General features: G+C 46.5%; 1 protein-coding gene across 1 annotated transcript; it reads right to left on the bottom strand.

Moving 5' to 3' along the window:
- Window positions 1-949: 949 nt before the first annotated feature.
- Window positions 950-9,757, bottom strand: TMEM109 (transmembrane protein 109). The gene is made up of 4 exons (XM_061203435.1): window positions 9,460-9,757; window positions 3,935-4,179; window positions 2,924-3,026; window positions 950-2,518 (listed from the first exon to the last, which is right to left on the bottom strand). The coding sequence occupies exons 2-4, from the start codon at window positions 4,169-4,171 to the stop codon at window positions 2,127-2,129; spliced, it is 732 nt and encodes a 243-aa protein (XP_061059418.1). The 5' UTR covers window positions 4,172-4,179; window positions 9,460-9,757; the 3' UTR covers window positions 950-2,126.
- Window positions 9,758-20,683: the final 10,926 nt, after the last annotated feature.

Raw genomic sequence — 20,683 nt, 5'->3', positions numbered from 1 at the left:
CCTGTGCTAGAGGTCGGGCAGAAGGCCACTTCCCCGGGGACTGACTTGACTCTGCCAAAAGGGACACGACGACGTGTTCGGTTCGCTCCCTTTCGGAAGCTCCTGACCAATGAGGAAAAAGCACCTCCTCTGCCTCACCGCCACCCCACAAGCAGCTCTCCTATAAAGGCATCTGACACTTGAACCAGAACCAGAATTTGGTGTGGGGGGGACGTAGAGAACCGAGCTCGGGGGTGGAGAGGGGATGAGAGGGGCCAGTAGGGCCAGGTGACAACTGCTCTGACAGAGGAAGAGCCCCATATGCAGGCAGCCCCATCCCTGGGAGAAGCCTGTGGGTCTATGAAGAGGGAGGGCTGCTCTCTTTGCTGAGGGAAGGCCTGCCTCCCAGGTCCGGCCTCTCGGCGCAGCCTTGCCTGCCAGGCAGCGTTGGGAGAGGTCCAGAGCAGGGCACCTGGCTGCACATTAGCCTTTCCTGGGCAGCTTAAAAAGGAAAAACCACACCCAGGCCCCTCCCCAAAATGCCTGATCCAATCTATGGGCCGGGTTGAGAAGCGGGGCGCAGAAACTCCTGTCTGCTGGGGAAGCAGGGAGGACATGCAAGCCTCTCTCTGGATGGGGGCCAGCCTTTGCCACTCCTGCACACAGGGCTGGACGGGGTACCCTCCTCCCCCTCCCCCACAAGCACACTATTGCCACAGAGCTGGTCAGTTCCTGCAAGTTCGGTAATGGGGGCGCGTGCCCTCCTCATTCCTCACACCCCTGGAGGGAAGGGTGACTGGTAACAGCCTTCTTTCGCACTCCCTTCCTTTCTCCCAGCTTCGCACTACCTGACACCTGCAGGGAGAAGTCCTGAAAGCTGAGCAGCTCCACAGAAATGGCTTTAGCTGGAGAGGGAGCAATCAAAGCAAGCCAGACTTTGAGCAAATACATTTGATCCAGAACTAGATAATAAAATAGCGTGCACTTTATTTAAAACCAACCAAGCGCTGATAAAAATATATTTCACTGCAGCTGTGATTCCATATCCAACCTCAACAGTAAGAACTGGGCATTTCTCTACTCTTCACATCACGTGTGGGGCCTGGCAGAGGAGGCCACCCACCTCCACCAAAGCCTCGAAGGAAGAATGAGCGCCCTGGTGGGGAGGGTGCAGCCGAAGAGCAGGAGAAGGGAAGGGGCTGTGAGGTGCATCTCTGCTGTCTGCTCTGCGCTCCTCCTAGGCGACTGATCAGCGAACTCCTTGGTGGCAGTGATGGAGAGAGAGATGGAGAACCGCCTGGAGCTGCGCAGACAGGACGATGAACCCTCCTTCCTCCTTCAGGGTCTCTGAAATCCCCACAGGGGATCTCATGGCCACTGCAGGGTCCTACTTGCAGGCACAAGCCTACGAAGCAGTCATCTTTTGCTCTGGCTGAAGGGAAATCAAGATTCTGAGAGGAACCACTTTCCTCTTGACACAAAGCAGCTACAGGGCAGTTTCCTACATACAGTACGGCAGCGGGCAAGCAGAGGGCCCTGCTGCTCGGATTAAGGCACTTGTAACAGATTCAATGTACATCCCGGCCCGGGCCCCACGCGGGAACTTCCCCACTTCCCTTCCTCTCAGGCCCCAAATGCCCTGCCTCTTCCCCACGCTGGGCAGGAGGACAGGAGCGTGCCTTGAGGGACTGTGGTTTGGTGGAGTACAGGGCTCGCAGGAGAAGACACGCAGGAAGGAAGCTGGGGACCTGGCAGGGGAGGAGCTAGAGAAGGACAGGACAGCAAGAGCATCGGAGGAAGGCAAGGCAGCAGCTGAGTCACGGGAGGCCGCTGGCAGTGATCAGAGGTGTCTGCTGAGAGGAGATGCAGAAGCTGGCGGGAGGCCCCCCACCTTCCCCTGGCTGAGACAGGTGGGGGCAGAGAAAGGGTGAGGAGAACCAACCCCAGACAGAGAACCACAGAGGACAGCGCCCCTGAGGACCAGCGTGGGGGATGGTCTTTCTCTCTCTCTCGGCTAAGGGGGCTGGTGCGGAGACAGGGCTCGGAGACAGAGCAAGAAAGGGGCAGGGGGCTGGAAGGAGGGCTGTGCGACCCAGAAGCAGCTCGGCTCTTTGGTATGGCGAAGGTGGCAGCGTCCAGCGTCCCTCTCACTCCTCCTCCACGCTCCGGGGCCCCTTGGCCGCTCGCCTCTGCCTCCAGCGCAGCTCCTCCACCTGGCGCTCCAGCCCCCGCACCTTGGCCTCCAGCTGGGCCCCCGAGGCCCGGGTGCCAGTGAGCCGGCTCAGCAGGGCGTAGAGGGTCAGCAAGGCCAGGAGGAGCAAGGCCCGGGTGGAAGGGTCGGGCACTGACCTCACCAGGGCCACAAAAGCGGCCAGGAAGAGGGCAAGCTTCAGGCCCCACAGGATCCGCCCCAGCAAGGCCAAGACCAAGCCAAGGAGCAGGGACAGCAGCCAATAGGCAACCAGGGCCCCCGCTCCCCACAGCAGGAAGGTCTGGACTTGGCTGGGGCTGAGCTTCAGGCCCTGGGTGAGGTGATCTCCTGGAAGGGGAGAGAGTCACAGAATCAGCCAACCTGGTGCCGTGAAAGGAGAGGGGGTCAAGAACCAAAAGGGGGAGGAGCCAAACCCCCTTGCCAAGGAAAAATCCTTTCCCACTGGGTCATAGAGCTTAAATCTCAGCTCCGGTTCCAGCTGACTGTGGTAGACTACTTCCCTTGGTTGAGCCTGCTGCATCTATGAAATGGGAGTAATTCTCTGGGCTGTGGGTGACAGTTATGGCTTAGCGTGATGCGGCAGTTAGTAGCCTTCTCTTATGCTCGCCTCTGGGGAGACCTGGGAGATGCTGAACAGCCGGGGAAAAGTCTAGACCCTGAAAAGATAAATTCCCACAAACAGGAAGGGACAGGCTAAGCTCCAGCTGACCTAACCAGTTCTCTGCCACTCACCTTCTAGCCCCAAGACATTCAGCAGCTGTGCGGCAATCCCAGACAGAGTGAAGAAGGCCACAGAGATGGCCGATGAGATGGCCCACGTCACCTGAGCCAAGGTCTGTGGGAAGAGCAGGGCATGAGTTGAGTCCATAATTAATGATGCTCTTCTCTTCCGAGTCTCACCACCACTGCCCACGAACATCTCCGCCTGCTTCTCAGCCTGGCTGAGGGGTCCCTTCCACTGCCACCTTCCAGTGCCTGGGGACGGACGGCGGGCCATTTCTCCTTCCTGTCTGAACTGGAACCCAGGACACTTGGGCCCTAGTTCAACTGATGTGCTGGAATACTTTGGTGGTAGTAGTGGGTGAACGTGGGCGTGTGGGGGGATCATCAAATCCCTGGAGTAGTCACCCTGTAAAATCGGGGTCCTCCTAGCCTCCCAGGGACTCATGAAGGTGTGTGAAGTAACATCGGTGGAGGGCTAGGATGTCTCAGTGAAAAAGAAGTCAATCAGCTCTTCTATATTATGCACTTTATAAATGATTGTTTCAGCCGTTTAGTACGACCTATCACAAGTATGCACCAGCATGCTTGGGATGCCATTAGGTAGAAGAGACAGCCCTGCCTAAGAACGCTGAGTCATCCTCACCGCCACCTCTAAAGGTGAAAGAATGAACTCAGGTCTTGATATTTTGCCAATTTAAGACTTTAGGTCAGATTTAGACCAAAGCCAGACTCTATAGTCACCAGTGACATAGGTTGATAAAGATGGCTCATTTCCCAGCCTTTCTGGCAAGAAAGGGCAGGAATAAGGGAAAGATGGGGGTGGAGCTAAAGGCCCTGGGGTAGGAATGAAACAATGAGAGTGCAAAAGGCCAGCGCTGTCTGGCTTCATTCTGTGGAACTGGGGGCTCTCTGCCCCAGGGATTATGACACACAGAGGATGTGGAGCCAAGACGGGCGGCCATGAACAAGAGCTCCTCTGTCCTCAATGCGCGTAGCCACAGCAGGGAACACCTTCCTTACCTCAGAAACTAGGTGCGTGGTTTCTGGCCCAATCCAGGCATCCAAGGTTCCTCGCACAGATCGACCTATCTGGCTCAGGAGATCAACTGGGGCCTCCCTCTTCTGCTGGCCTGGTGACACAAAGTCTCGATGGGACTGGGATGACGCTGAGTGGAGGAGGACGAGGGCCACTAGGAACATCAGGACGTCTTTGAACAGATGCTTGCCCCATGCTGAAGTGCTGCCTGAGCCTGCCATGGCTGGGTCTGCCAGAGGAGAAGCATGGGGTGAGCAGAGGGCCCGAACTGGCCGAGAAACCCACTGTCCCGAGCGTGACGGGCCCCAGCACCCCCCTCCGCCCCTCCCTGTTAGCTGACAAAGGCAGAACTCGGACTTCAACTTAAGCCGGGCACAACCATCTCATTCACGGGTTCCTCTCTCACGTTCTTTACCACTTGCATATTAACTAGCCAGCGAGTATCAGTCAATGCCTTAAGGCGGATGAGAAGATCTCTCTAAGGCTTATTCCAGTTCTAAAAACCTGAAGGCCTGCCTTTGTGTCTTAGGTGCTTTGGGCATATAAAAAAAAAAATTATACGACTATATGGCTTTGGGCTTCCCTGGCGGTGCAGTGGTTAAGAATCCGCCTGCCAATGCAAGGGACACGGGTTCCATCCCTGGCCCGGGAAGATCCCACATGAAGCGGAGCAACTAAGCCCGTGTGTCACAACTACTGAGCCTGCGCTCTAGAGCCCACGAGCCACAACCACTGAAGCCCGTGCGCCTAGAGCCCGTGCTCTGCAACAAGAGAAGCCACAACAATGAGAAGCCCTGGCACCACAACAAAGAGTAGCCCCCGCTCGCCGCAACTAGAGAAAGCCCGCGCGCAGCAACGAAGACCCAAACGCAGCCAAGAATAAAAACAAATAAATAAATAAATTTATTAAAAAAAAAAAGACTATACAGCTTTGTCCTCAAGGAGGTTATAATCTACTTAAGATAAAGCTGATATTTATATTTTACAAAATCTTAAAAAATAGCACTCGAATAGGATTACCGCTATATAACGATGTAAAGAAAAGTGCTCAGTTAGGTGCACAAATAAGAACCCACTGCACATAGGCCATTCGCTCTGCAGGACCATCACGTGAGGTGGGCGTTATCCTCCTCGCCACTAAGGGGAGAGAGGAGAAGAAACTGAGACTTAGGAGTTAAGCATTTGCCCAAGGAGAAAGGTCAGGAGTTAAACCCACGCTTCTGCTTCCAAAACGCAGAAGTGAAGGTGGTTGCTCATTGGAATCACCTGGAAGCTGCACAAAGATACCTCTGCCCCAAGCCCCGAGCTTCTGATGTCACCAGCTGGGTGTGGCCCGGGCTTTGACCTGCAAAAGCGCCCCAGGGGATTCCACTGTGCAAAGCTGAGACCCACTGATACAGAGATGACCTCAACTCCCCAGCCCCCAACGTAGGCAAGGAGTTAAAGCACAACTTTTAAGGAAAGATATTATTATCATTAACAGAAAGTTAACCATGCGCCACCGATCTCGTTTAATCCTCACAACAACCCATCAGTTAGGTATTGTTCTTATCCCCCATTTTCCTGATGAAGAAACTGAGGGAGGATAAGTAGTAAGCGGGGGAGCCAGGATTTGAATCCAGGTGCATCTGACATCAGACCCGCTCACACACACCACTGTGTTGTATCCTCTCCAACTTCAGTCTCAGAAGTGATTTGGAAAGTCCTACAATAGATTATTCATGAGCTAAAATAGACTTGGCATCTACCAATCCACTCCATGAATTACTGGTGACAATTCACTTAACCGCTTTGTGCTCTGATCTCATCTGTAATGTGATACTGTAGGCAAATTAAGACCCAACAAGTATCGACTCATTGAAGTACGCGTGGATTCGGCCAAGAAAAACGTTTTCAGTTCCAACTTCTATTTGCCACCACGCTTGAGAAAAGTCAAATGGCACCAGCAAATCCCCTGTTCTCTTCCAGGCTCAGAAATGAACCTGCAGGTCCAGGGTGTTTCTGTGATTCAGACCTGATGAGCAGAGAGGCTAAGCCATGTCCCTGAGGTAGGAGCAGCCAGGTGTTCGAAGTTTTTGTAGTTACCAGGGCACTCCGGGAGTCGGCCAGCAATCTGGGGCCACCAGGATGGAGGAGAGCGAAGAGAAGATATTCCCATTCTTGTTTAGTGGGAAGGAGCAGGGTCCAAGAAGGGGTTATAAAAATATCACATTCGGGGCACTTTCTGGACCAGAAACAGCTGCTCTAAGTCCCTCCTGAGGCCTGTAGGTAAAGCAGGGCTGCAAAACATGCAGTTCATAGGGAGCGACCTCAGTCTGGGAAGCCTTCTACTCTTTTTGGCACAAATCAAGAACCAGATGGTTCCTGCCTGCCAGTGGTCAGAGATGAGGAAAGCACAGGTCAGTTCCTGGTCTATCTGGGTCATGACCACACTGGGGACACAAAGAGCAGGGTTGCTATCTTGGGTTGGATTCTATATCCAAGGACCTCCACCAGGAGGGATCAGATGTCGTCTCCTCCTTTCTGGAAGGTCAGGGTGACATGAGCTGCTGCCCCCTTGGCAGACTTCTGTGTTCTGTGCCAGCCTCGACTTTCAGGCGGCCATTTGCTCCAGTCAAGGGGAGCTGGGGGGCCTTGAAATAAACTCTCCATGGGGTGGCTGGCATTGCCCTGCCAGCTGACCTTCCAAAGGGCACCGGAAACCAAATCTAACAGGATTCTGGAGTGTGCCCTTTGCAGATAAGAGAGCAGATTACTGGCTTGTCCCTTTCGTCCAATTGTTTTCTTTAACAGGATTCTTTCTCATTTTTTTTTTTTAACATTTTTATTGGAGTATAATTGCTTTACAATGGTGTGTTAGTTTCTGCTTTACAACATCTTTCTCATTTCTTCTTCAGCAAGAGTCTAACCCACCACCATTACGCTTCCTCACTTCAGCCCAATCAAATACTTTTAATAAAGAGAAGCCGGGCTTCCCTGGTGGCGCAGTGGTTGAGAATCTGTCTGCCAATGCAGGGGACACGGGTTCGAGCCCTGGTCTGGGAAGATTCCCACATGCCGCGGAGCAACTAGGCCCGTGAGCCACAATTACTGAGCCTGCGCATCTGGAGCCTGTGCTCCGCAACGAGAGGCCGCGATAGTGAGAGGCCCGCGCACCGCGATGAAGAGTGGCCCCCACTTGCCGCAACTACAGAAAGCCCTCGCACAGAAACGAAGACCCAACAAAGCCATAAATAAATAAATAAATACATAATTTAATAAAAAAAATAAAAAATAAAGAGAAGCCATGGTAGTCAGGAGCCGAAGCAGTCTTGAGCTCTGAGAGGAAGGATGTCTTAAACGTCTTCACCTCCTGCAATGCCTGACCTCGGAAAAACAGCAGGCACTCAACAACCACAACAAATTGTGTGTGTGTGGTGTGTATAGTGTGCGTGTTGCTTTATAATTTACAAAGTGCTTGTTCTTTCACCATCTCATTTAACTCCTATAACAATTGTATAAGATACTGCTACTCTCCACGTTTTACTCAGAAAACAATGGCTTGGAGAGATCAAGTGACTTGTTAAAAGTACACACATCAGGACTGGGACTTGACTCCAGAACCCAGGGTCTAAACCTTGCCCTTTTGCTCCTTCCACACCTCCACTCTGCCTCAGTAAGACGCGGTCCCTGCCCTCAAGGTGCTTAAAGTTCTGCCCCCAAATCAACAATCGCAAAGTTAGAGGACTAACTATCCAGAGTCCCACGAGGAGACCACCCTCCAGAAGATGACCCACCTGCTGGGCTCACACGTCATTGGTTCTGCAGCAAGAGGTATGAGGACAGCAAAAAATTGGGACTAGACCTGCCACTTTTGTTCAGGCAGCTGCAACGGGGCTCAGGAAGGGACGGGCTGAGCTGGGGAAACTGCTTCATTGAACTATGGTAGTGAGGAGCCACATATGTTTAGCTGTGGTTTGCTAAGAGGGCAGGGTGGGGCGGTCCCCACAACCCCTGCCAAGGCTCCTTCCTCCCGGTAGCTTCCTCTCGCGCTATGAATCACGATGTGGCAGGAGGGGCAGCTGACTTAGTACCCTCTGCCGGCTCTGATTTCCCCATCATTGAGGGACTTGCCCCTTTGGAGCAGCGGTTCTCGACTCTGGTTGCCCATCAGAAGGGCCTGAGCCGGTTTAAGCTAGAGGGTCTGCCCCACCCCACCCCGGGGCTTCCTTACTCCGACCCTCCCCAGAGACGGGCTCAGGCTTTTGTTTTTAGAGCTCCCCGGGGATTTCTGATGCATAACGGGACAGCTGCCACAAATGATCACCAGCACAGGGAAAAGTCTACTTTGGGCAAAGCCCCCAGAGTGCAGCAGTGGACAGAGGACTCTAGACTTCCTTCTGTCCCAGGCTCAATTCTGCCACACACTAAAAACCACTACCTTCTGTCTTATTACTTAACCTGTCTGAGTTTCAGTCTCCTCAAATGTAAAATGGCGTTAAGCAAGGTTAAGAGTTATTGCAAAGAGTTAACATGTTTCTGCAAGAACTCTGTAAACTGTAAACATCTATAGGAACGTTGCAGTACACAAATTGCCAATATACCACTCATTGCATTGTAGCATCATTTACCAGTTTCTATGCCTGGCTCCCCCATTAGACTTTGAGCACCTCCTCGTCAGACTTAACTTTTCTTGGAATCCCCAGCGCCTAGCACAGAACAATGACTAATAAATGCTTGTTAAATGAGTATTAGAAGCCCGCCAAGAAGCGGTGAGGGTGGCAATGGAGAGCCATGGAGAGGTGCGGAGAGGAGGCTATTTTAAAGTTGATCCAAATATGCAGCGGTCACCCGAAAAGCACAGCTGCGTGGAAAGGAAGCTGCTAGACCGGGTGAAGCTGCCCCTGAGAAGAATGAAATCAGCGTCCCGGCAGGTGGGGGCAGCCCCCGCTAAACCCCTGACAGCTGCTGCTGCCCAGCAACTGTTTGGGGGCCGGGCGACGGGCAAAGGGGCAGCCTCCCAGGCGCACGACGCCTTCCCCAGGACCCATCCTCCCCGAGACAGGGTGTCAGTGGCATGCATGTGCTATTTCGAACCGCGTGTCCCCTGCCAAGCTTGCTGGGTGGCGTCACCGGCAAGGGATGCGGCGCGGCCCAGGGGTTCGGGGTACCCCAAAGGGCTCGGAGCGGGGCCGCGGGAAGCTGGGCCGTGGGCGAGAGTCGGGGGCGAGGGCCTCAGCGCTGGCCTCGTCCCACAGCCTGACAGCCACCCGGCCTTGACCGGACCTCGGAGCAGCGCTGGTAACTCTTCTCCCCGGAAACGCGCGCCTCCCGTTACCTACTAACGACGCCCCCTGTTGCATAGCAACGAGGATCCGAGTCCCCAGTTAGTCTCCCCGCCACGCGACATCGGAGCCCTCTCCACTGGTGCTCGCCAGGCCTCGCGGCTCCGCCCTGGTCCCGCCTGTAGCGGCCGCCGCAACCCAGTCCCGGGTACAGCCCCGGAGCCCCGGTCTCGGGTCGCACTCACCGGGTTCCGGCCACAGCTGTTCTTCACGTGCAGCTTCACTAAAACGCGCCACTAAAGCCGCGCCACTAAAGCCGCGCCTCAGTACTGGGGCGTTGGTTTATCGTCTGCGCACGCGCGAAGCGGGATGCGCCCACGGACCGGCCGGCCTCCCTCACAGCCCAAACCTGGTGCCGGTCAGCGCATGCGCCCTACCCTCTGGTTACGTTTTTTTCCCAAGCATTCCCACGGAGAGAAGAATGGGGTCGGAAGTTAGAGCTGGGAACGGAAGTCTCTGGCAGGAAAGGGGAAAGAGGTGACTATGTCTGGGCTATAGAGTGGGTAAACTGGATCTTTGAATTTGGAGTGGAAGCTTATCCGCCTCTAAAATCCCCTTGGCATTTCGGGGAATGTAGTTCTCCCTCTACGTGGTGCCTCCTGGGGTATTGTGGGAAATGTAGTTCTAGAGGCGCCTCAGAGCACCTGGTCTTTTGAGAAACTTTTCGCGCTAAAAAGGCACAAAGGGAAAGGGTTTTAGAGGAGAAGTAAGAGGCGCACAACCGGGAAGATGCATCCCTTTTCCTTCTGAGAGCATTTCCACACCCAAACTCTGCAGATGGCTCCTAAATGTTCTCCCAGTTTTAGAGAGGGAAGGGAACCGACTCCAGACCCATTTCTATATATATATTATAAAAAGGCAGCATTATGAGGGGGAATGCCAGGGGATTTGGAATGAAGTGATCTTTGGTCTGCTTTGTGATTCTAACAGGTCCCTTCATCTCTCTGGATCTCCTTGTCTCAACTTTGCTATTGTTAGAAAGAAAACTATAGTCTCGAAATGGAGTCACTTATTGCTAGGACAAGCCCCCAAACCGGGGATTAATACCTGACCTAGCTGAACTTTCAGCCTCCCCCAGAAATGTAGTCTTAACTAGTCAGTCAGGAATTTTTTGGTCAGCACCAATGAGGCAATCTGTCACATGGGCTCTCTCTTGCCCCCCAAAGGAAGATGAGATAATCTGCTGTATAGACCCCTTCCATTCCCCATGGATAGGTTACCTATGCCTAAAATAATCTCCTTTTTTCTCTTTATGACTTCCATGTCCTGCCTTTAAAAACCCTTCCCTTACTGTAGCCCTTTGGAGAGATGGCATGCTGCCTGATTCATGCATCTTTCATAGCCAATTAGATCTTTGAAATTTACTGGGTTGAATTTTGCTTTTTAACTGTATAAAGTACTAGAAGGTCCTAAAAATACCTCTTCAATGCACAGTAGGTGTGGAGATTCAATGAAGTAAGGGCGGTGAACATGTTTTTAAAAACATCCAAGTAGCTGTCCAAATGCTTTTATCACATTGGCTGCCATAGGCAGGCTCCCCTTTGATGTTAAAACAGTTCCTGAAACTCAACACTCTAAAATAGAGCTCTTTTTTCCCTCCCTCCCTGAATCAGCTGTCCGATTCAGCCTTCGATAGCTCTGAGGAACTGATCCCAGGAGGTAGTGGGCGAGGCCAGTGTATCTGTGACTTTGTAAAGGGTATGTGCAATCCAGCATACGTCTCAGCAGGAGGTTACTGCTAGCCATGAGGAACAGGTATGTCAGTTCATGATTTTAGGGCTTTTCTAAGTATGGGAAGATGCAAGAATTTGGGTTCATAGAACATTTTCCTGTCATATCTAACTATCTAAGGGCCTGTTTTCTCAAAGCACAGAGTGGATCATTCTGTTTTTCACCCTGAATTCCTTTCAGGGTATACTGTAGGTCAGCAAGTACAGTGGCTAAAGACTAGTAGACTAGTCCTTAGTAGACTTGTGGAACTGCATGGTGAGTGGCATTCCTGGTTTTACAGTGCCCCCCTGTGGTCATAAATTTAACCAAGGTTTGGGAGGCATGTCATAACCAATTTGTCCCATGGGGCCAGTAAGGCTTATTTCTAGGTCAGGCGAGGATTTCTTGGATATGCCACCTAATGTGAAATTACTGGACTAGACCCTGTTAATTGTAGCCATAGAAGTATCTGAACCACCTGTATTACTAGTCTGTTACGGTTCAGGAAATGATTCTCTCCTGTTGCTTCTTCCCATATCTAGAGTTACACTGTTACCATCATTTTAATTTTTTATAGAACTATATATTTGGTCAACTGTTTCAAGTTGCTTAGTCATCATTATTTTTGTTGGAGGCTCAATTGCACATTGGGTAATACAAGAAATAACAATCTTGTAGAATAGGCAGAGTACAAGTAGTACACCTAGCAGCATTAATAAAGTCTGAAGTAGGAATTTAAACTAAGAACTTTCATTAGGTGCAGCCCCTGGTCACCTGACCCAGTCTGTTCCATACCAGTCACTATATTTAAGGGTAATGATAAATTGGCATTGTTCATAAGGCACTCCGCCCAATTTCCCGATGTTATTAATCTGATTATCCTTAGTATAATTTAATTGTTCCCAACATAAGGGGGCTTTTAAATTTAAATGACTGTAGCCTGGTGTTAACCATATAAATCTATCCCATAATTGAGGGACAGTCTCTCCCAATAAGCAGGAGGTTATGGTTTTTGACTGAAATTTAGCTCATTGTTCCGATTGAGCTTAAGTGAGTAACCTTTAAAAAAAAATTTGTATTTATGGCCAGGGTCAGAGCAGGTATGATTGACTGGCCAAGTGAGGGGGTCTCATCTAGCAATATCAACAGTGGCCTGAACGGAACTATAACTTCTTTCTTCTAGAAAAAATTTCCTAAGGGCCATTCAATCAGAGCCTTGGAGTGGAGAAATCCACCAAGGTAAACCAGAAGTACTGGACATAGGTAATTGACCATAAACCCAACAATTGGATTGATTTTTAAACTCTGCATAGGACTTATGTACCGGTTGTAGAAACCAAGAAAACATTATAAATGATCACACAGGTCAGGCCCAACATCTTGGAATAGCTGTCTACTTCTGGTGTTGTCTTTTTTTTCCTGGTGCGGGTGTAGTTTCTCCTCTGAGTGTTGTTTTAAGTTGATGTTGAGGTCAGCAGTCCTCTCTATAGACCAGTCTGGTACAGATGCCCTTTTTAAAGTGGGAGATAATGAATCCAAGAGTCAATTCCCTTCAGTTTCACTGCACATGAGCTAGTTAAGAGTACCTGATAAGGATCCTTTCATCTAGGTTGGAGAGAGTTCTTTAAATGATGTCTTTTCCAGTATGCACAATCTCCTGGTTGCAGGTCATGGGGCATCTGATCTTCATCCAAACGTAACTAGGGTAAGCTTCAGAAACAAGATTAGAATGTCCTTTTAATAGTTCAATTAAACCTTACAATAATGCAACTTAGTAAAAAGGAGCCATCTAGGAAGTGAGTCTTCGGCAGTAAATACCAAAACTCAAAGACTACTAACAGCACTAGAACTTAATATCCACAAAGGTATATTACTGAAACGTAATTCTCATCTCCAAAACCACCCTCATCTCTACCAAATGTAGCCAAATTAAGACTAATTTGCTTGCAAAATGAGTCTGGTTTCAATAAACTTGGCCTGATTATTTACATAAGTATAATTGATCATATATGCTCTTTTAAATTGGCTTTGTTGGAACTTTTCATAAGGAATCTCAGATTTGAACTTTAAAACTCCTCTCAAGGCCAGGAAAGACATGCCAAGGACTTGCCATCAGATTCTGTTTGGAATACCTATAAATTTGGGTGAATCTCTTTCTTCTTGAGGTACAAAATATCTTGAGGTCCTTGCATCTGCCAGGAAGTGGCTTTCTTTATTCACCTGATAAGGCTGTTGGGGACCCTGTATGCAAGATACCAGACTGTTTTGTCAAGGGATTTATGGCTCCATAAAGTCAATCTTAGTTCCTTAAAGCTGTCTGGTCATATCTGAGCCTATGCACATCTCTCTCTATTATGACATTCCAATCAAAGCCTTGATAGTATAACGAATGTTTCCAATTGTGTGCTGTTATAAGGAGAGTAGATTCTTATTGAACTTACGCAAATAACCATATTGCCATGAAAATGAGAATACTAAGAGTTTCCAAATTCTGGAGGGATCAGGTAGAGAGAAAAGTTCTGCTTACAAAGGTATAATTTACTAAATTGCTGTGAGTCACAGCTTAAGGGGAAAGGTTTGCTTATATCTGGAAAACAAAGATTAAAAGTCAATAATATTTCTGACAAAAAGTCACACTTGTTGATCTTGATACTTCATAGTTTTATGAAGCCATCAGGTTTTCCATTCGAATTCTTTAATTTCTTACCCAATTCAGCAGTATAATCTGAAAGTTATCAGAAACCTGTACTTATCAGAAAGTCCTTTCTATGAATCTTCTTGAAAATGAAGCATTTTTGCAAAAGCATCAGAGCAAAACAGTAATTATCTATAAATGACAAGAGACTTTAAAAGGCATAGTTAAAGACCTGATTACAATGCAATTGTCAGAGAAATTTAGTTATTTTTGTGACATAGAATATTGAAATAATAACTAGAATTATGACTGATAACATTATTAATGTTATAATGTAACATTATATCTACATTCAAATTTTAGACATTTCATATAATTTCTAGAACATTTATGTTAATAACAATTACCCATAAACTATAACCTAAGAAGGTTGACAATGCTTCCCCTGTAATTTAACATACCGAATAGTTGGGATTGACATATATACACTAATATGTATAAAATAGATAACTAATAAGAACCTGCTGTATAAAAAAATAAATAAATAAAATTCAAAAATTAAAAAAAAACCCAAAACATACCAAATAGTATGTTAGATATTAGTTTAATATCTTTCTTTGAGATGTTTTAGTATTCTCTGAAGTATCCCAAAGTTAGCTAGAAGTCAAAAGAACTTTGGGAGTTCCCTGGTAAGATCCCCAATGATGCACGCACGGAAGTTTGTCAAAGATATCAAAAGGTTTCAAAACACTTGGTCGAATAGGATCATCGGTCACTGTGAAACGATATTTATTCACTTAATCAAGTGACAATAGAAGATTTCAAAGGCAAATACAAAAAGTTACAACAGATTGTTTAAAAGGTAGAGAAACTTTACATTCTGCTATCGAAAGCAGATCAATATTCCAAGAAAACTTTGCCTCTCTTAACAGAGAGAGAAAACCAAATTCTAATTTTGTACCAGCTTATTTTTAATATTAAAACTCATTCAATCAATTAAATTCATTCCAATCTTCACCAGTCCTTATCACATACAAAACTCTTTTCCTAGATAACCTTCTATAACTTTCTTTTATACCTCCAGATTTTGTCCTGTGCTTTCTCTCTCTCTCTCTTTAACTTCTTTTTAGGACAAAATTACTTCCTTTTCCCTTAACAAAATTCATTTCCATTCCTTAAACCTTCTTTTTCCTTTGCACACAAATATTTTTTCCTTATTAATTTTTGGAAGTTTTAATTATATATTTTAATTACATTCTTTAACCTTTAAAAACCTTAATTTCCAGTAAAAGCTAAGAAGCAATTATGAACTGTCTCTTAATTAGCATTCTGTAGAATGGCAAACTTATTAACTCTATAATTTCTAAAAACATGTGCTTTCTTATTAAAAAAGTCTCAATTAATAGTTCTAAATATCATTAGTTTCTCTGTAGAGGGAAGCCTATTTTACTGTTTCAGTATCTTATTTGTAAAGGATCTAGATAGTCAATAAACTTCTAAATATTCAATAAACTTTAACTTAACTTAGCAAAACTCTAAAGTTTCAAGTTACCAAAAACCTGGAGAAACTATTTTTAAGATGACATACGATAAAACATAATTTTTCCTAAAGAGTTCATCTAAAAACTCTTATCTCATTTACATTTAATTTACTTGTAAAAATCTTAGGACAGCAAGTTATTTTTCTTGCTGACAAATTTTGTAATAGAGATAATAAGATCTTATTTGACTTTTAGTAAACCTACATACAATAAAAATATTACATTTAATGCTGATTACTTTAAAGACATCTCAGTATTAATTAAACGAACAAACTTAAACTAACTTAATACCAAATATTAATACTGAATATTTCCCAGATCATATGAACCTGAAATCCATTTGGGTTATTTTATTTATATTTCTGAGAATTTATATAAGTGCTTAATTTCATTTAAGCCAATTAAATAGAACTCATTTACAAATTAATTTTGGCAATACCACCTGCAGGTAGAAACATATCATATCTATAACATACACACAAACATATAGACAACACAACAGAGATCTCAAAGCTTCATTTTAAACGTAGTCATGGGGGTCTTCCCTGGTGGCGCAGTGGTTGAGAATCTGCCTGCCAATGCAGGGGACACGGGTTCGAGCCCTGGTCTGGGAAGATCCCACATCTTCCCAGGGCGGAGCAACTAGGCCCGTGAGCCATAACTACTGAGCCTGCGCGTCTGGAGCCTGTGCTCCGCAACAAGAGAGGCCGCGATAGTGAGAGGCCCGCGCACCGCGATGAAGAGTGGCCCCCGCTTGCCACAACTAGAGAAAGCCCTTGCACAGAAACGATGACCCAACACAGCCAAAAATAAATAAATAAATTAATTTTAAAAAAAAACTCATTTGTTTATATAACAGAATAAGTTGTTTACCAACTAGAGAAAGCTCTTGCACAGAAACGAAGACCCAACACAGCCAAAAATAAATAAATTAATTAATTTAAAAAAAAACCTCATTTGTTTATATAACAGAATAAGTTGTTTACTTGCTTGAGTTTAAAAAGGCCTCTTTTCCATTTTTTCCCCTCCAGTCTCAGGAATTGGAGATGGTCTAGATAGATAAGAGTTCCTGAGAGCCCTGGTAGAACATTTACATCTCAAAGGTACAGGGAGAGAAATGCAAGCTCCTCCTAGAAGGACTTTTGTTCCGTTAGGTTCAGAATTTTGAAAAGATGTTTTATCAAACCGATTTCTCTAACAATGCAAAAACCAGTTTTGGAATGTTAAAAGAGCCCCATCTTGGCCATTTCAGGGTGGGATTTCCTTTAGTTCCCAATTAAGTGAGTACTTGCAAAAGTATATGTTCTGTAAATACATGAACCTGACTGGGGTGTTAGCTGGAGGTTGGCTGTTTGATGCTTCTCTTTTCTTCTTTTTGGGAAACTCTCTTCCACATTTTAAAGTTGGTTTGTCAGGATAAGATTACTACTGAAAACTGTATGGTGGGCCCATGTGCTGTTTGTGAGCTTAATTCCTCTAAGGTGTCACCTTAGAGTCATTTCAGCTCTTTTACCTGTCTTGGTTTCTCCTTCCAGCAATCTAAAACCCCCGCAGGTGCTCGGAGCACCGGACGGCCAATCCTTATGTGCGCATCCCTGGATGAGCGACTTTTTAAATTAATGCGTGGGGGACTTCCCTGGCGGTCCAGTGGTTAAGACTCCATGCTTCCACTGCAGGGGCCACGGGTTCGATCCCTGGTCGGGGAACTAAGATCCCGCATGCTAGAAAGTGCGGCCAAAATTTTTAAAAATAAAAACAACAAGAACAACAAAGAACAAAAAAGACCCCAAAAACCTATAGAAAAAAAATAACATAAATTAATGAGTGGGTTTCCCTATGGGACTGCGGTACAGTATGAGGACTCACCTCCCCCTCTCCTGTAAATTTCTCAGTTGCCTGAGAAAGCTGAAACCAGCTGGGAGGAGCTATGTCTCTTATCTTTGGAGATGAAAGCTCTCATATGGTATCTTCACTTTTATTCTGACAAACTCTTAAAGTTTATGAAGCTGATTTGAGGAAAGACATCAGGTCAGCCTCCCACCTAATCACCCAGTCCAAACCTCCTCAGTGTCTTTCAGCAACTGAGCAAAATCTTCCCAGTGTCTCTCAACTGGGGAATACAGGCACCTCTTCTTTTTTTTTTTTATGTATTTTTTTTAAAAACATCTTTATTGGAGTATAATTGCTTTACAATGCTGTGTTAGTTTCTGCTTTATAACAAAGTGAATCAGTTATACATATACATATATCCCCACATCTCTTCCCTCTTGTGTCTCCCTCCCACCCTCCCTATCCCACCCTTCTAGGTGATCACAAAGCACCAAGCTGATCTCCCTGTGCTATGCGGCTGCTTCCCACTAGCTATCTATTTTACGTTTGGTAGTGTATATATGTCCATGCCACTCTCTCACTTTGTCACAGCTTACCCTTCCCCCTCCCCATATCCTCAAGTCCATTCTCTAGTAGGTCTGTGTCTTTATTCCTGTCTTGCCCCTAGGTTCTTCATGACCTGTTTTTTTTTTTTTCTTAGATTCCATATATATGTGTTAGCATACGGTATTTCTTTTTCTCTTTCTGACTTACTTCACTCTGTATGATAGACTCTAGGTCCATCCACCTCACTACAAATAACTCAATTTCGTTTCTTTTTATGGCTGAGTAATATTCCATTATATATATGTGCCACATCTTCTTTATCCATTCATCTGTTGATGGACACTTAGGTTGCTTCCATGTCCTGGCTCTTGTAAATAGAGCTGCAATGAACATTGTGGTACATGACTCTTTTTGAATTATGGTTTTCTCAGGGCATATGTCCAGTCGTGGGATTGCTGGGTCGTATGGTAGTTCTATTTTTAGTTTTTTAAGGAACCTCCATACTGTTCTCCATAGAGGCACCTCTTCTTGAACCTAAGTTGAAGGATAACCCGCTCCTCATACCAAGGAGTTTAACAACCTCTGAATTAAACTCAGGATTGTCAACCAAGATGAGAGATCTAAGCTTAGGAGAGACTCAGCTAAATTCATCTGGACACACCAAGGAGGCGGATGGGCGCAAGGGGCCCTTGCTGGTACCTGGATCATCCTAGAGTTTAGACAAAGGAGAGAAGTCTGCTCTGGGTTTCTCCCCTCATGGTCACCAAAACTGTCAACTGACAAAAAAGTGCACAACATAGGAGCTGTGAGTTGAGTTTTACGCATTGTCTTACTGAGGACTATAGCCCGGGAGACAGCCTCTCCAATAGTTCTGAGGAACTGCTCCAAAGAGGTAGGGGGAGAGGCCAGTATATGTGAGATTTTGGCCAAGGAGTATGTACAATCCGACATCTCAGTAGAAGGTTACTGCCAGTCACGAGGAACAGGTATCTCTGTTCATGATTTTTTTTTTTAATGTTTGGGATTTCATTTTAATTAATTAATTAATTAATTTGGCTGCACTGGGTCTTAGTTGCAGCACACGGGATGCCGTGTGCAGGATCTTTGTTGTGGCATGTGGGATCTAGTTCCCCGACCAGGGATTTGAACCCAGGCCCCCTGCATTGGGAGCGTGGAGTCTTAACCACTGGACCACCAGGGAAGTCCCTCTCAGTTCATGATTTTAGTGCTTTTCTAAAGTATAGGAAGATGCAAGAATTGGGGTCATAAAAATTCTCCTGTTACATCTAAGGGCCTGTTTTGTGCATTTTTCCAAAGCACAGCGTGCCTCATCCTGTTCTTTGTCCTGAATTCCTTTCAGGGTGTACTGTAGGGCTGCGATTATAGTGGCTAATGATTTAATCCTTATAGGACTGGATGATAAGTGACATTCTTTGTTGTACACAGACTACACATGAGTAGCAATCGGTCTGTCCCCCTGTCAGATTGTTTCTTTCCTTCAGATGTTTCTCAGACACATCCATCTTCCTCTGGACCTTCATCACTTCCTGCCTTGGCTAAGGGTCTCTTTCTTCCAGAACAGGCTCTGGTAGCATCCTGGGCCACACCTTCGAGCCTTTCTCACAGTTGCAACTTCACATTTGCTTGTGAGATCGTTTTTGATTTGTAGGACTACCAATCTCATGTCACTTGGATTTTCCTGTGCAGGAAATGTAACTTTTTTTTTTTTCTTATGACAAGTTAATTTCTTTTCAACTCTCTTTTCCATCTGAGTGGTAGGAACACTCTTAGACAGTTCAGGGTTCTTCCCACCCTTGTTTTACAGGTTGTACATACCTTTTGGAAAATTAACATAGGGCCAAAGGATGGAGGGAAGAATTCACCTAATCCTCTTAGTTGTTTGAGCTGCATTGTCCTGGTTAATCCTCTGTCAGTTGTCCACACAGGTTGCAGCTAAATCTACCTGGGAAATGGAGCTTCTGGGTTATTGACCAATGTGTACCTCTGCTTCCCAAGGAGCAGCAGCCTTGGCCTGGGGGAGCAGGGCATAGAGTTCCAGTCTCAAGAACCCACTGACAGCTATGCATATAGCCCATTCCCCCACCTCTTTCCTTTCCAGCCTTAGGTAATCTTTATCTCCTTTGTGGGGAGATTGAGATTGGGGGGAGTGGGGAGGAACCTGAGATCACGTTCTCACCTGTAATAGTTACTCCAAAATCAATTGCCCTGAATCCTTTCTATTCCCTGAGGGGCTTGTTTTGAAACTCAAAAGTCTTGGAATGACTCATTTCCTCCATCTTCTGTCACAGCCATAAGCTCCCCAGCACGGGGACACCTCTGGTTTTGCTCAGAGTGCTATCCCCAATGTCAAGTACAGTGCCTGACTAGCACATAGTGGATACTCAATAGATTTGTCCAACAAATGAATTATTGGGTCTTTCTCTCTCCCCCTCCAACCCATCCAGTTAATGTCTTCCAGAGGAATCTTCTGGAAATGTGGTTATCACTCCATAGCTGATGTGCTGTCCGGCTGTGAACCCAATCAAGTCTAACCACCTCTGGTTCAAGGTCCCCTCTAAACGGATCCATTTTATTTCCTACCACATCCAAGTACTTAAGATGCCTGGCCTGTCACGCAGCCTGTCATTCAACCAACAATAGTTATGACGGTCCTGCTCTGTGTCGGGCACCGTGTTAGACTCTGAGAAACAACAGTGACCGGAACAATCATGGTTTCTGCCGTCACGGACTTTACGGTCTAGCGGAGAACCCAGACAGCAAACAGATACTTGTACATAATTAAATAATTAAATGATTATAGTTATCCAGAGTGGCTCAGGGGAGAATTACAGGGTGCCGTGACTAAAATTCAGTCAGGGGTCAAGAAAGAGCTCCAGAGGAAGTACCATTTAAGGTGTGATTGAGTTTACTTTGGAGCGGATGGGAGGGGAGGGGAAGAAGAGAGGGAGTTGAGGAAAGTGTTCTGGGCAAACGTAACTGGAACCAGCCAGAGTGGCTAAGTTTGAGGACTTAAAAGGCCAGTGTGGATGAGCAGAAGGTGAGGACTTGCCCAAAGTCACACAGCAAATTGGTAGTAGAGGCAAGACCAGAACAGTTTCTTGGCCAGTGTTAGTTTCTCTACCCATC

This window comes from Eubalaena glacialis, chromosome 10 (assembly GCF_028564815.1).
Source record: "Eubalaena glacialis isolate mEubGla1 chromosome 10, mEubGla1.1.hap2.+ XY, whole genome shotgun sequence".
NCBI classification, from domain to species: domain Eukaryota; kingdom Metazoa; phylum Chordata; class Mammalia; order Artiodactyla; family Balaenidae; genus Eubalaena; species Eubalaena glacialis.
Note: the sequence above shows the minus strand (reverse complement) of the source record. Positions and strands in the feature narration are given on the sequence as shown.

What these genes read in the sequence shown, in the direction of transcription:
- TMEM109 (XM_061203435.1), bottom strand. Translation starts at nt 4,171, where the DNA reads ATGGCAGGCTCAGGCAGCACTTCAGCATGGGGCAAGCATCTGTTCAAA. An exon ending in CCACGCACCTAGTTTCTGAG is followed by an intron (nt 3,027 to 3,934) that starts GTAAGGAAGGTG and finishes CTCTTCCCACAG; the next exon opens with ACCTTGGCTCAGGTGACGTG. An exon ending in GAATGTCTTGGGGCTAGAAG is followed by an intron (nt 2,519 to 2,923) that starts GTGAGTGGCAGA and finishes CTCCCCTTCCAG; the next exon opens with GAGATCACCTCACCCAGGGC.